The sequence below is a fragment of the Vitis vinifera genome, chromosome 13 (assembly GCF_030704535.1).
Source record: "Vitis vinifera cultivar Pinot Noir 40024 chromosome 13, ASM3070453v1".
Lineage (NCBI taxonomy): Eukaryota > Viridiplantae > Streptophyta > Magnoliopsida > Vitales > Vitaceae > Vitis > Vitis vinifera.
Genome location: NC_081817.1, coordinates 813114 through 826369, shown reverse-complemented (window position 1 = coordinate 826369; position 13256 = coordinate 813114). Strand labels below are relative to the sequence as shown.

The following is a 13256-nucleotide window of genomic DNA, read 5'->3' as shown; positions in this document are numbered from 1 at the left end:
TCAAAGTGCCCACTCTTTCAAGTCTTCCTTCTCTAATCAATCATACGTGGGCCGGCCCATTCTCAAGACTCTTTTTAAGTTTAATCCTCCCCCACTCTCATCTCCAGCGCCCGACTCCCACGCTCCATGGAAATTCATTTGGCTTTCTGCTATTACGGTTGGCGCGTGAGGATCGGGGGGCTTGGGAGTTCGGGGGTGGTGTTTTTGGTCAGAGTGTTTTGTGGAAAACGACGGGCATTATTTGCATACTTTGCTCTCCAAGTGGGTGTTTGGAGGAGCGTTATCTTCTTTGTCCCTTTTCTTCTACTACCACAAATTTTGACATGACTATTTTCTGAGTTTTTCGATTTTTTTTTTTAAATTTTGTTGAGTTCATTATGAGACTAAATCATTGCTAGAATTTCCAACGGCTTTAAAGCTTATGATATCTGAGAAGGAAGCTTGTACTATTTTATTGAATATTAATTGTAACCTTTTATTTGGATAAAAATATTTTTATTTATATATCTTTTATGATAAAAGAAAGAAATCCATTGGAGATGTTTTTAAGAAAAATTTCTTAATATTTAGTCATAAATCAGAAAATTCTTTTTATAATTAGGTGACTATTTTATCCTAAATCAAATTATTTATTTATTTTTAAAATTTTAGTCAAAGTAGTCTGATAAAAATATGCACATCCTTAGTTTTGAAAAAAAAAAAAAAAAAAGGCAAATTAGGAACCAATTTTCATAAATTAAAACCATATCAAAACAGTAAAACAAATTTTAGATTCTGTACAGGCATGATGCATAGTGACTTAGAATATAAGGAATGCACAAACTATAGAGGTCTGTTTGGCTGCAATATCTAGTGTATATTCCGGGCTGATTTTTTCCACCCTCCGGGTATCCCTAGGTTTCCCAATCCTGGATGAATCCAAGTTTCTCTAGGATTTCCTTTTCCTGTGAAATTTCATATCCAACAATGAAACGTCTCGTCTTTCCTGTGATGGTGAACTATCATTTCCCATGTAAACCTATCAATATACAAGCGTGTATATGTATGTTTAATAAGGTGGACCCGTTTCTTCCCCTGGAGTTAACAAATGTTTGAAAGAGAAAAAGGATGTTGTTCTTTCTCCATGCTTCTTTTTTCTGAATGGTCTTTTTCAACTTTTTTCCAACTCTTTAATCATGTAATAAAATTTTGGAAGTGATAAAAGGTTTTGGAAAGGTAGGTAAAAATACTTGAAAGGTATGGAGGGTAGTTGGAAGTAGAATTGTTTTGTCAACTAAATGGTTTTTTGGAAGTGAAAAAGGTTGTGTTTTTATACTTTGAAAATGAAAATGTGCTAAGTTTCTATGATGAAGGTCCACCAAGCTTTGCTATTTTTAATGATAAATTGAAAAATAAATTATTTATGTGGCCTATGCAGGTCTCGAACCTGCGACCTTCGCGTTATTAGCACGACGCTCTAACCAACTGAGCTAATAGGCCATATATCAAGATTAATAAGGGAGTTTAATTATGAATCTTAAAAATTGAAATGTGCAACTTCCAAATTTGCTTATTTATATGGTGGGTGTGCGGACGAATTTAACGAGTGGAGGTGATGAAGCCATGAAGGGTCATGAGCCCCGTTCAAGTTCCTCCTGTGCAGCTTGCAAGTTCTTGAAAAGGAGATGCACTCCCAATTGTATATTCGCACCTTACTTCCGGTCCGATGAGCCCAAGAAATTCGCCAAAGTTCACAAGGTGTTTGGTGCCAGCAATGTGAGCAAGATCCTGGTTGAAGTCCCTGAGGAGCAACGTGAGGACACTGTCAATTCTCTTGCCTATGAGGCTGAGGCCAGGCTTAGAGACCCTGTATATGGTTGCATTGGCGCCATAGCTTTGCTCCAAAGAAAGATGGTTGAGCTCCAACATGATCTCGCCATTGCCAGAGCCCGTCTCGCCCGCTATACCATGCCCGCTTCCTCCACCTCTTCCATCTTCCATGGCAGCCTGGCCATGGCCGGTTTCCAAGACTTTCCGGGCTGCAGCGGCATATTTGACGGTTTCAGCCACCTGAATTCCATGGAGTTGAATCAGCCTGTGGCCATCAATGATTTCAGCCAACCCCCATTTCAGTTGTGATCTTCTCCTTCTTCCATGTCTCCTCTTCCTCTTCTTCTTCTTCTTCTGTTTCTCTAGTGTTTTATTGCTTTCTTTTTCAAGTTCTTGTTCTCCATAAATTCATGTGCATCAAATCTACAATTTCATCAGGGAGTTTGAACTGAGAAAGTTAGTACTGAATTCTCTACTGTTTTTCCTTTTTCTTTTTCTTTTTCTCTTTTTTTTGGTTCTTTTTCTTTAGCGTTTACTTTTTTTTTTTTTCCTTAGCTTCTGCAAACCTCTTCCAAATCAAATTTTGCATGAATTCTGATCCGGGTTTTCTCTCGGATGCTTTGAATGAGCATGGTAGGAATCTCAACAAAGAACACAGTGATCTGATACCCCTTTGATTGAACAGCAACCCAAAAAAGCACCGCAGCGCAAAGAAAGGAGATTATTGAGAGAATCCATGGAAGATAACTGTGACCCGCAAATCTCAGGAACCATTCAATCCAGAAGCAACAATAATGTACTGTTAGCTCTGCCCACAAAACTCCAGGGGCTCGTGTGAAGCCATGTGATAACAATGTTACATCTTAATCTGGCAACACTGTCGCCTACCCCACAAACCACAACCCACACCCATTACTCTTTACACCCTTCAGCCCCCCAAGTACCAAATAATTTGTGTGACACTAGAGCCACTCACCCACTATGCTTTCAATGTCACATCTTCCATTTCCCTGCCAATAGGATGAATTCAAACCCCCAACCCCCCTTTCCCCCCCTCCCTTGATCCCTTTGCCTGGAGGAAGCTTTTGTGTTTCTGTTGAAAAGCCCATGATACAAAACAAGTGTTTATCCATATCTGGTTGTGGACTCTCCTCAAATTTTCACATTTTCATGAAAAGGGCGTTACTCCTAGGGTAGGGCATTGAAAGCTCAGGGGCATCTGCTTTATGGTTCTGAGTGGGGGGAGGCCCGGGAGGGGGGTGTGAGTAATAAAAAGCAATCAAGACAGTTACAAGTGGTCAGTAGCTCACAGCTTGCTGTACTACCATGTTAAGGTTACAGCATCAAGGGTTCTAATTTCCATTTTTTACATGCAAAAAGTGATACAAGATATTGAGTTGCACTTCAGAACAATAGAACCGCAAGAAATCTCTGTAGTGACACAACTGACCATTTACAATAAACATGAAAGTGAAAGATACAATATGGGTTTCACCAGAAAGGGATTTAACCAATGAATGACACCCAGAAATGCTCCAAATATGCAACTCTGTGTAAAACCCTTGCCAGGGATTGTTTGTTTTTGTGATTCAGATGCTGAAAGAGTCTCCATGGAAATATCTTTCTTGGACAGTCCTCCCCCTAGATTGAGGGTGTTCATGCCATCTGACTATGGCTTCTTCCCTGTTTGAGGCATTTGACATTTCAGCAAAATGCTTATCAGACTCCACTTGGAAAACGAAATTATGTTTAGCAGCAACATATACTTCAAGATACAGTACAAACATGGTTTCAAACTGCCATTGCAAATTGATAGAACATTTTATGGAAGCCCCAAGAAATGTAGTGATGAGAGTAATTAAATCACCATTACCAACTCCTTGCAAGTGAGAGGTCATGAAGTGTTAGAGAGAGAGCTTTTGAGCCAAGCAAAGTAATCTCAAAGCTCTGATCTATATTTTCATCTCAGATCTGTTAAAAACTTACTTGAGGAGTCAGAGTTTTAGCCAAGGTGTTTTCATGTAGATGAGTCTATATGTAATGAGATAAGCTACATTCTGCAAGTCTCCAGTGCCAGATAATCAAGTTCAAAACTGTCTTCAACCTTTTCACCATTTGAGATATATACATCAAACATGCCAAAGAATCTAGAAGATTGAACACGAGCATTGAGACATGTTTCCTTGAGACATGCTTCCCTGCTCTGCATTGTGTGTGTAGAAATATATATACATATGTTTATATACAATTCCCTAGTTTTCTCCATCTCTCCTTTTGGTCTCAACTTAAAAGTTTTCTCTACCTTAATTTTACAATCAAACAGAATTGATAAAATGGTGGAATTCCTAAACCATACCTACCTTGTACCATACCATGTTTTCTAAAAGCTCACCAGTTGGACCATGAACCAAACTTACTAGCAGGTTGATGTCAATTCAATAGACAAGACCAGAAACAGAAGGAGTAAAAAGGAAGAAGGATGAAACAGAAAAATAAAAATAAAAAATAAAAAATAAAAGAAGGAGAGAGAGAGAGAGAGAGACTAACCTATAAATAGAGAACCATGAATTAAACATGATTCTTTAAAATGAATAAGCCAAAGAACAATCTTTTTTTTTATTTTTCCTACAACTTAAATGGCTGGCGCTCTGTTGCCAACATGCAAGCCCCACCAAACGTGATGGATCTGCACACTGACTAAGAGGTGTATTCATCCCTATCTTATCATCCTTTTCCTCAACTATATTTTCCTTTCTTGTCAAAATAGAAAGAAAAAAAAATAGTCAGGTCCTTCAGGAAAAAAAATCAAAGATCAGCCAATAGAATTTATCCAAGGAAATTTGTTATAAGAGAATATGTTATAAACTATATGTTCGAGTATCCCTATCTCAATGTACACATATAAATCTAAGCCTGATGATGGATAGTTGTGTAGATCTCTCAATAGTTTATGGGGGAAAGATTTCTCGGATGAAATTAATGTGATCACAGGAAGATTCAGTTTGCTTGACATTCTTAATGGAAATTTGTAGCTCTAGAAATGGTCTAGCAGGAGCACCTCAGAAGTAAACCAATCTCTGGAAGAAACCTATGCATGATTTCACCATGATAAGGCATACAGCCGAAGCAGGAATAGAAAATGGAAGTATGCAGAAAATCATTGCAAATAAAATAAGAAATTACTATAAAAAAAAATTAGGAAATGTGATTCCAACTAAGAACTAACAGCTCCTAAAAAAGGAATAAACCTAAACCCCTAATCCAAACTTTAGTTGCACATCTTCACCAACTCATGCTATATGATTAATGCCTCTGCCTGTGTTATTCCTACCAAATGTAGGACAAATAGAAGCCAGAAAAGATACCCGCCTACTCATGAGGCCTGATAGGGTTACCTAATTAGGAAGAAGATTCATTGTTTGCCACTGTTTCATCGAAAAAATGTATTACAAGGAGAGCATCTCTCAACAAGATATTTACTAACAACCAAGAAAAGGATAGCCAAAAGGCTTAACAGGGGTTCAAAATCCTTCAACCATTTCTTCCACAAGACGATGTATTTTTTTTTTTTTGGATAAGTAATTCTTCTACAGGCCGATTAATTGGGTAGTTTCGAAATTCAGATGCTTGCACTACCCACACCCTGTAAACTAAATATCAGCCCCTTTCAGATCAAATAAGTAAATTTTCAACACTAAAACACCCTCAAACAAATAAATTCAGATGCCCCAAAATCAATTTTCTTTCTTTGATATTATATTAAAAGCCCCATTTTCAGAAACTGCTACACTATGATTACCATTTTTCCCATTATATAGAAACTACTGAAGATTCTATGAAATCCAAATGCTAAATCGATTGAAAATCCACACGACTAAAATCATTAAGCCGAAACAAGAGCAAATTAGAAGATTTGAATTTCACCTGCAGTGCGCTTCATTCTCTGGAGCTCAAGTTGAGCTTCCATATACATGTTCATCCTTTGGAGCTCAACATCCTTTGTTAACTCCATCCTTTGCTTTTCCAACTCCATTATCTGCTGCTGCTTGGAGCTCTCAATTCTCTCGTATATTTCTCCAAACTTGAGAATGGATCTCGCCAACTCCCGGCAGGCCGCCTCACCGGAAAAATCAGCGGAATCCATGGGAAGCTTCCTCAAACTACCATCAAACCCTAATTCATCATCTTCATCACCACTAAATGAGCCCTCGATGGATCCACCTGAGTTCAATTTCGACTTTGACCGATACGCCCTTGAATGAACTAAGGTCTTAGGGTTAGGGTTAGGGTTTGGTTTTTGGTTGGAAGCCCTAACTGTGAGAGTGAGGGCGTTAGTGCCGATGAGAGAGTTAAGACGGTAATAAAACGGCCACTTTGACGGCGTGGGCTTCGCTTTCTCGAGCTTGTACTTCTTCTTTAAGGTGTCGATACGGTTCTTGCACTGGACGTCAGTTTTCCGGCGAATCGCGCCGCCGTGACGGCTGTTGACTGCGCCGGCGATTTCCTTCCAGTCTTTTTGCCGAAGGTTCCCTCGGTTGAACTTCACATAACGGTCCCCCCATGCTTCGATCAGGGTTTCGGTGGCGACATCGCTCCAGCAATCTTCCCGGCCACCTCCCCCGCTGCCGCCGCCGTGGCGGGGCCGGAGGGACCGGGGTGCGCTGGGCGCCCTCTGGTTCTCCATAGTCCTAATATTTAAATATAAAGGGTTTGTGGTGGTAGTGGTGGCGGCGGCGGCGGCGGCGGATGCTAAGTTACGCCGGAGGCGACGCGGGGCGATTTCAGTGGAACGTAGAGAACGAGGTGAAGAAATGCAGGCCGTGTATCCGCCGGCGATGACATCAGCTCCCTATTGAAGGTCGGACGGAAATTGTATTTTCTGTCTTTATATTTTGACCGTAAACTTTTCATTTTTACGGCATGGCATGACCTCTATAATGTCTTTTTATTTAATCTCTCTCTGCTTTAAAAAAATATATATATTTATTAAAAATAGAATTATAAAAATAATTTACGTTTCAAACACCCACCTAAAGTTGCAGAGCTACTTGCCCCTTAAGGTATTATTATGATTTATAAATCATTTTAATCACTATTTTAAACATAATTTTTCAATATATGCTATATTTAATAAAAATTATTTTTTATATTATATAGCATAAAACCCTAAACAATCTTTCAATATAATCATATGATGTTATTGATAGATAAAAATTATAATCCTAATATGAAAAAAGAGTATGGCCTAGAGAATATGTGACAAAAAATAAAATGATGAAAGGGTAAAGTGTTTTAGAAAAATAATTTTTTTTAAAAAATTATTTATACATATAATTAGTTTAAAAAAAATTGTGTATTTTTAAATTATTAATTTAAAATCTAATTTTATTTTATTTTTTATCATTATTTATATAGATCACATGAAAGAAAAGATATAAACTATGGAACTACTCTTTGGTGCCACAAAATTATTTATATATTTCTTTTTTGGCACCAATTTGAAATGGGTATTTTTTTGTTATTCTTGACCTTAATTTTGTCCCTTATACATCTCTCCCAAATCTTTGAAGGAAAGAAATCAAAAATTTTGAGTGATATGTAATTCATAAAAATCTTGTAATTCATTACTTCTCATCACTATACCCCTTCTCCTCATTTCCTTCAAAACCAACTTGGCCTCTTCAAACCTTTTCAAATTTATCAAACGGCTTCCTAAGATCCCAAAGCTCTCTTCATCAAGCTTCTTGTCTTTCCCTCCACATATCATCACGAACTCCACCGCCTGCGCATAATAGCCCAGCTTTAATAGTCCATTGATAACGTGCGCGTGCGTGGAGTACAGTATAGGCACTCCATCGTCCTCCATTCTCCTCAGCACCACCATAGCCCCCTCCACCTTCCCCGCTTTACACGCGCCGAGCACCAGCGCGTCGTACGTCCTGGCATCCGCTGCCATTCCCTCCTCCTCCATCTCCGTCAGCACTCCGACGGCCGCCTCCAGGTTCCCGGTGAAGCAGTACGCCGTGAGAAGATAGTTGTAAGCTGTCACGTCAGGGGAAACCCCGCTCTCTCTCATAATCGTCATCACGCGCCACGCCTCCTCCATCTTCCTCTTCCTGGTGAGCACATTGAGGATAGGGTGAAACGTACACGCGTTGACGCCGTGGTCCGACTGGACCATGGTATCCACCAAGCGCAGGGACTCATCGACACGCTTTAATCTGCAGAGCCGCGCGATGAGGGAATCATACGCGCTCTTCCGAAGGAACCCTTTGTCGAGATGAGCTAGGGCTTGGGAGAGCTCGTCGAGTACGGAGAGGCCGGCGTCAGTGTTGGTGATGAAGTCAAAGGTGTGATTGGTGTTGAAGCACCCGTCTCTCACGCGTTTATTGAGAAGGTTGCAGACGGAGGCGAAGTCTCTGTTCCGCCCCGCCGTGTTGATGAGGTTGTCGTAGTAAGCGACGGTGGGTTCGTAAGGGTTAGGGTTTTGGGTGTTGAAGAAACGTGAGGTGTTGCAGAGAAGAAATGGAGAATTAGGGTTTTTACGAGCGAGTTTGCGAAGGATTGACATGGTTTAGGGTTTAGACAAAGACGAAGGGCCTTTTTCGATCTCTCTTATTCAAAGGACTAGAGATTGGGCTTCTGGGTTGGGCCCATTTAATACAGACTGGGCTACGGATATTAGTATTTGGGCGTGAGGAGTATATTGGTCACGGTCACACTCATGGATCAACGCGCGAGACTTAAAATAAAATGACAAAATAATAATAATAATAATAATAATAATAATACTTAAGCTCTGTTTGGATCATGGGAAAGTAGGAGGGAAAAAAAATTGGGAAAAAAAGAAAGGAGATATAAAATTATGGCCCATTTATTTTTTGGTCTTTTAAGTTTTAATATATTTTTAATGTTTAGTTTCATTTTATTTTTTAAGTTAAGTTTTAATTTTATGGGGTGTATGATAAAACTTAATGTTTATTACTTAATGATTTAAGTTGATTTTAAATTAAATAATACTTAAATTGTTAACTTATTACTTATTTTTACTTTTGAGTATTAATATTGTTTGAAATGAACTTAAAATAGATTTTAAATTATTAAATTAATATATTTATTCTTATAAATTATAATTAGGGTAAATGAGATTGAGTAACGGAGGTCGTAAAATAACAAAAGAGATTGTGAAGGTAATTAGGACAAATAAAGATAAAAATGTAAAATGAAAATGTAGATTTAAGAATAAGATAATTATTTGTATTTATTATTTAAAGCTATTTTTTATTTTAAGTCAAATCATTAAGTTATTTTACCAAATATACTTAATTTATTTAATAGCTTAAATTAAGTTATTAAGTAACTTAAAATTATTAAATTAATTTACTAAACACTTACTTAAATAATATAAAAATACATATAAAATCTCAACTTTTATTTGAAATCTTAAAAATCTCATGATTTACTATCTATATATTTTCAATTTCTCTTAATATAATTTTAATTTTATGCTTATTTACTTAAGAATATTTTTAATAATCCAATTGGGCTTTAATGAAAAATGTGGCAGAAAGCGATTTTCAGTTGTGATCACATTTTAAATAAAAATAGAAAAAATTGATTAAAAGGGAAACAAAATCTCATATTTTTAAATTTCATAAATACCCCTTAATAGAACGATTATTTTTATGTGCTTTAAAAAAATATGATTTTTGTAAGAAAAAAGTGAGGGTATTTTTGAAACTATAAAAATACTACTCCCAATTTGAAAAAAAAATTATCTTTTTGAAAAAATAAAATAAAATAAAATAAATGAAAAAAAAATGCAAGAAAAAGGAAAATATCATATTTGGTAACAAAGTGGTAAATTGGTAATGGGCCAACGGTAGAGCCTCCGTTCTTATTAACCTTCAAAAATAAGCGTCTAACGGTCGAAATTTCAAAAATATAAGACCGTTGGTCAGCTTCTCCTCATTTCATGTTTCTGAACACAACCCTAAAGAGGAGCGAGAGAGAGAGAGAAAGAGAAATGGCTTCAAGAGCAGTTGTTCCACGAGACCATCAACAACCCAGAGGTATTATTTCTTGATATGATCTCAATCTTCTTGTTGTGGGTTATTCTTTTTTTGGTTTTTGAATGAATTTGAAAGAAAAAAAAATAGATATACTTTTGGGTCTTATTTCATTTCTTTTATGATGTTGATTTGATTTCTGAATCAGGAAAAAGATTCACGTTTGATAGTTGAAATTTTCATTTCTTTCGTTTTTTTTTTTTTTTTTAAATAGGGTTTTGGTGATGAGAAAATTGGTGATTTTTGTCTCCTATATTTTTAGGGGCTTTGGGTTTTAAATGCTTCTTGAGACCTTTTTCTTTCTGCTTCTGTGTTGAAAAGTATTCATATATTCTCGAGTTTTCTTCTATCTCTGATTTAATTTCTTTACCTTTATATTAGGCTTCGTTACTTTTTTTTAATCTCTCTTGTTTTATACATTTTCTTCACATTTGATTGATTTTCGTCATTCCCTTGTTTGGTTGATGAGAAAACTGAGGAAAATATAACAAAGAATAATAATTTGAATCTTGGATCATATGCCCTTTAACAGAGAATAATAATTTGAATCTTACATCATATGTCCTTTTGGTTTTAAAGTATGAAAAACTCTCCCTACCCAACCTAATTGGTCTTAGGACCTGTACTACAAAGGAGATCTTAGTTTTCTGATATTCAAAAGTTCTAGGATCCTTCATTTTCCCACATTTTCTTGGCAATCAAACAGAGTATATGAGATCCCCACATATTCATATTGATGGGTATCTCATGAATTTTCTTAGGGGAGGCAGTTGCTGGGAATGGTAAGCAGAAGAAGATTGTTGCAGCAGAGAGGAGAAACCGGCAAGCACTAGGCGATATTGGGAATCTTGTAACTATTGGAGTTGATGGCAAGCCACAGCCTCAGATCTCTCGCCCCATTACAAGGTTTGGCTCTCAACCTTATATCAATCTCTTCTTCTATACCAGTTCTGTTCCCTTACATTGATTTCCATCTTCTGTTGTTACAGGGGTTTCTGTGCACAATTACTCGCCAAAGCAAAAGAAGCTGAAAACAACAAGGTTTATCTATCAAACCACTTGTTTCTTGCATTCCTTATTCATTTTGGAATACAGAATTTGAACTATTTCTGATTTTTTTTTTCGGGTTTAATTAATTTGCAGAAAGCAGTCCGTGCTAATGTGGATGGAGCTCAACTCCGTGCTAATGTGGATGGAGCTCTTCTTGTTACCAATGGAGCTGCAGCAGGTAAAGGACCTGAGGCAGAAAAGGCAGCTCAGAAGAAGGTTGCAGTCAAGACAAAGCCTGAGGCAGTGATTGAATTGAGCTCAGATACAGAAGAGGTTAAGAAAGAGAAGCCAATAAACACCAAAAAGACCGGAGAAGGATCCTCGAGGAAGAAAGTCCAGACTATGACTTCCATCCTTACTTCTAGGAGCAAGGTTATTTTCGGATAATTGCTGTTTTGTTGGGAAAATTGCTTGGCTTTTTTATTATAAAAATTTGATTATATTGCAGGCAGCTTGTGGTTTGACCGATAAAAAACCGAAGGAGCAGATTGTTGATATTGATGCAGCTGATGCTAATAATGAGTTGGCTGTGGTAGAATACGTTGAGGACATTTATAAGTTCTACAAACTGATTGAGGTTTGTTAATTTTTGGTCCTCTCTGGTTTGTGTTTAGGATATTGCGAATATCTGATGAGTGAGTGAAATATTACAGAGTGAGAGCCACATTCATGACTATATGGACTCCCAGCCTGAGATGAATGAGAAGATGAGATCAATTCTGGTGGATTGGTTAATTGAAGTTCACCATAAATTTGAACTTATGCCAGAGACCCTCTACCTTACAATCAACATAATCGACCGGTTCCTTTCAGTCAAGACTGTGCCAAGGAGGGAACTGCAGTTGGTAGGCATCAGTGCCATGCTGATAGCCTCCAAATACGAAGAAATTTGGGCCCCAGAGGTTTGTTCTCTTAAGCCCAATTCCTGTTTTTTTTCCCCCCCGCTGAATTGATGGGTTGAGTGTACATTTGATTTAGCTAATTGTATGATGAACCCAAATTTTCAGGTCAATGACTTTGTCTGCATCTCAGACAGAGCTTATAGTGATCAGCAGATAAGGAACATGGAGAAAGCTATACTGGGCAGGCTAGAATGGACCTTGACAGTTCCGACGCCTTATGTTTTCCTTGTTCGTTTCATTAAGGCCTCCATTCCTGATCAGGAGGTTAGAATGTTGTCCTAGTTCCGATGCCTGTAGCCTCTTTTGATTCTTGTGATTTGCCTGGGAAGCTTAAAGCTTTTGCTTGTTCCTTGTTGCGTACTGCTGTCCTTGTAGATGGAACATATGGTCTACTTCTATGCTGAACTTGGCTTGGCTAACTATGCCACCATGATGTACTGCTCATCTATGTTTGCTGCCTCATCGGTGTATGCTGCGCGGTGTGCCCTGAACAAAAGCCCTGTTTGGGATGAAACACTAAAAGCCTATACTGGTTTCTCAGAAGCACAGCTACTGTAAGTGAATGGTACTACTGCCTTCCTTTCTCTTGAGTCTGTGAAATAGGAATGTTTTAACATTTCTCCCCAAAACAGGGATTGTGCTAAGCTCCTTGCAAGTTTCCACTCAATGGCTGCAGAAAACAAGCTGATCAAGGCTGTGTATAGGAAGTACTCTCAGCCTCATAGAAGTGGGGTTGCATTTCGTCCACCAGCCAAGGTCCTCTTGGCTGCTGCTGCATCATGAAGAGGGCTGCATTTGCAGTTGGTGCTCCACCTTTGTTTCAACTTACCTTATGTGAGGAATGGGGGATCATGGGTCTGTGATGATCTTTCAGGGTGAATTTTTTGTCTAATCATAACTGATTTGATTTTTTTTTTCTTTACTTGTACACCTATGCTGTGTTTTGATAAAGAATTCATACTTGATTTCCATTAACTTTACCAAATTGATGATTCTCTCTGTTTCTTAATTTGGTTGTTGCAACAACTACTTGGCTTGCATTAATATGCTATAGGAGGAGATGATGGACCTTACAGATTCAAAATAAAGAGATAGAATGATATAGATTAACATGAGTTCTCTAAGATCATAAAGAGTTTAAGTTTTCCTACTATTCTTTCCTGAAATTTTCTTGCACATCCATTGGTATTTGCAAAGGGGTCCCCCAGGACTGTAGTCCAAGGCATAAAGACTAGTGAACAAACCATTTGAACTGTAACACAGCTGTATCAATATTATACCTACACGAAAAGTCTCAACCATTGGGCTCTTTCATTTAATGTACAACCTGAAAAACTGTTGTCCTCGCTACTGGGTAAAGCTCTTATATACTTCATTTGATTTTATCATTAGGACATGTTGAAGGCAAATCATATTGCAGGTCCTA

At 37.7% G+C, this 13256-nt stretch overlaps 4 protein-coding genes and 1 non-coding gene across 6 annotated transcripts; 2 read left to right on the top strand and 3 right to left on the bottom strand.

Annotated features, from left to right (window-relative positions):
- Window positions 1–1405: 1405 nt before the first annotated feature.
- Window positions 1406–1479, bottom strand: TRNAI-AAU (transfer RNA isoleucine (anticodon AAU)). Its single transcript has one exon. It is a non-coding gene; the product is annotated as a tRNA-Ile (tRNA).
- LOC100243201 (LOB domain-containing protein 21) lies at window positions 1436–2277 on the top strand. Its single transcript, XM_002272785.4, has one exon. The coding sequence runs from the start codon at window positions 1558–1560 to the stop codon at window positions 2116–2118; it is 561 nt and encodes a 186-aa protein (XP_002272821.2). The 5' UTR covers window positions 1436–1557; the 3' UTR covers window positions 2119–2277.
- Window positions 2278–3144: 867 nt separating this feature from the next.
- LOC100251820 (trihelix transcription factor ENAP2) lies at window positions 3145–7105 on the bottom strand. Its single transcript, XM_010659947.3, has 2 exons — window positions 5734–7105; window positions 3145–3492 (listed from the first exon to the last, which is right to left on the bottom strand). The coding sequence occupies exons 1-2, from the start codon at window positions 6491–6493 to the stop codon at window positions 3479–3481; spliced, it is 774 nt and encodes a 257-aa protein (XP_010658249.1). The 5' UTR covers window positions 6494–7105; the 3' UTR covers window positions 3145–3478.
- Window positions 7106–7180: 75 nt separating this feature from the next.
- LOC104881091 (pentatricopeptide repeat-containing protein At3g56030, mitochondrial) lies at window positions 7181–8380 on the bottom strand. Its single transcript, XM_010659949.3, has one exon. The coding sequence runs from the start codon at window positions 8378–8380 to the stop codon at window positions 7388–7390; it is 993 nt and encodes a 330-aa protein (XP_010658251.1). The 3' UTR covers window positions 7181–7387.
- A 1365-nt stretch (window positions 8381–9745) lies between these two features.
- On the top strand, window positions 9746–12839 carry LOC100253549 (G2/mitotic-specific cyclin S13-7). Of its 2 annotated transcripts, none has more exons than XM_010659948.3 (9): window positions 9746–9881; window positions 10649–10784; window positions 10868–10919; window positions 11022–11300; window positions 11377–11505; window positions 11582–11830; window positions 11936–12094; window positions 12206–12384; window positions 12463–12839. In XM_010659948.3, exons 1-9 carry the CDS (start codon window positions 9785–9787, stop codon window positions 12611–12613), a joined length of 1431 nt encoding a protein of 476 aa, XP_010658250.2. In that variant the 5' UTR covers window positions 9746–9784; the 3' UTR covers window positions 12614–12839. The 2 variants fall into 2 exon arrangements, with proteins under 2 accessions (XP_010658250.2, XP_002273378.2); XM_002273342.4 differs by having other exon boundaries at window positions 9753–9881; window positions 10640–10784.
- The last annotated feature ends 417 nt before the right edge of the window (window positions 12840–13256 follow it).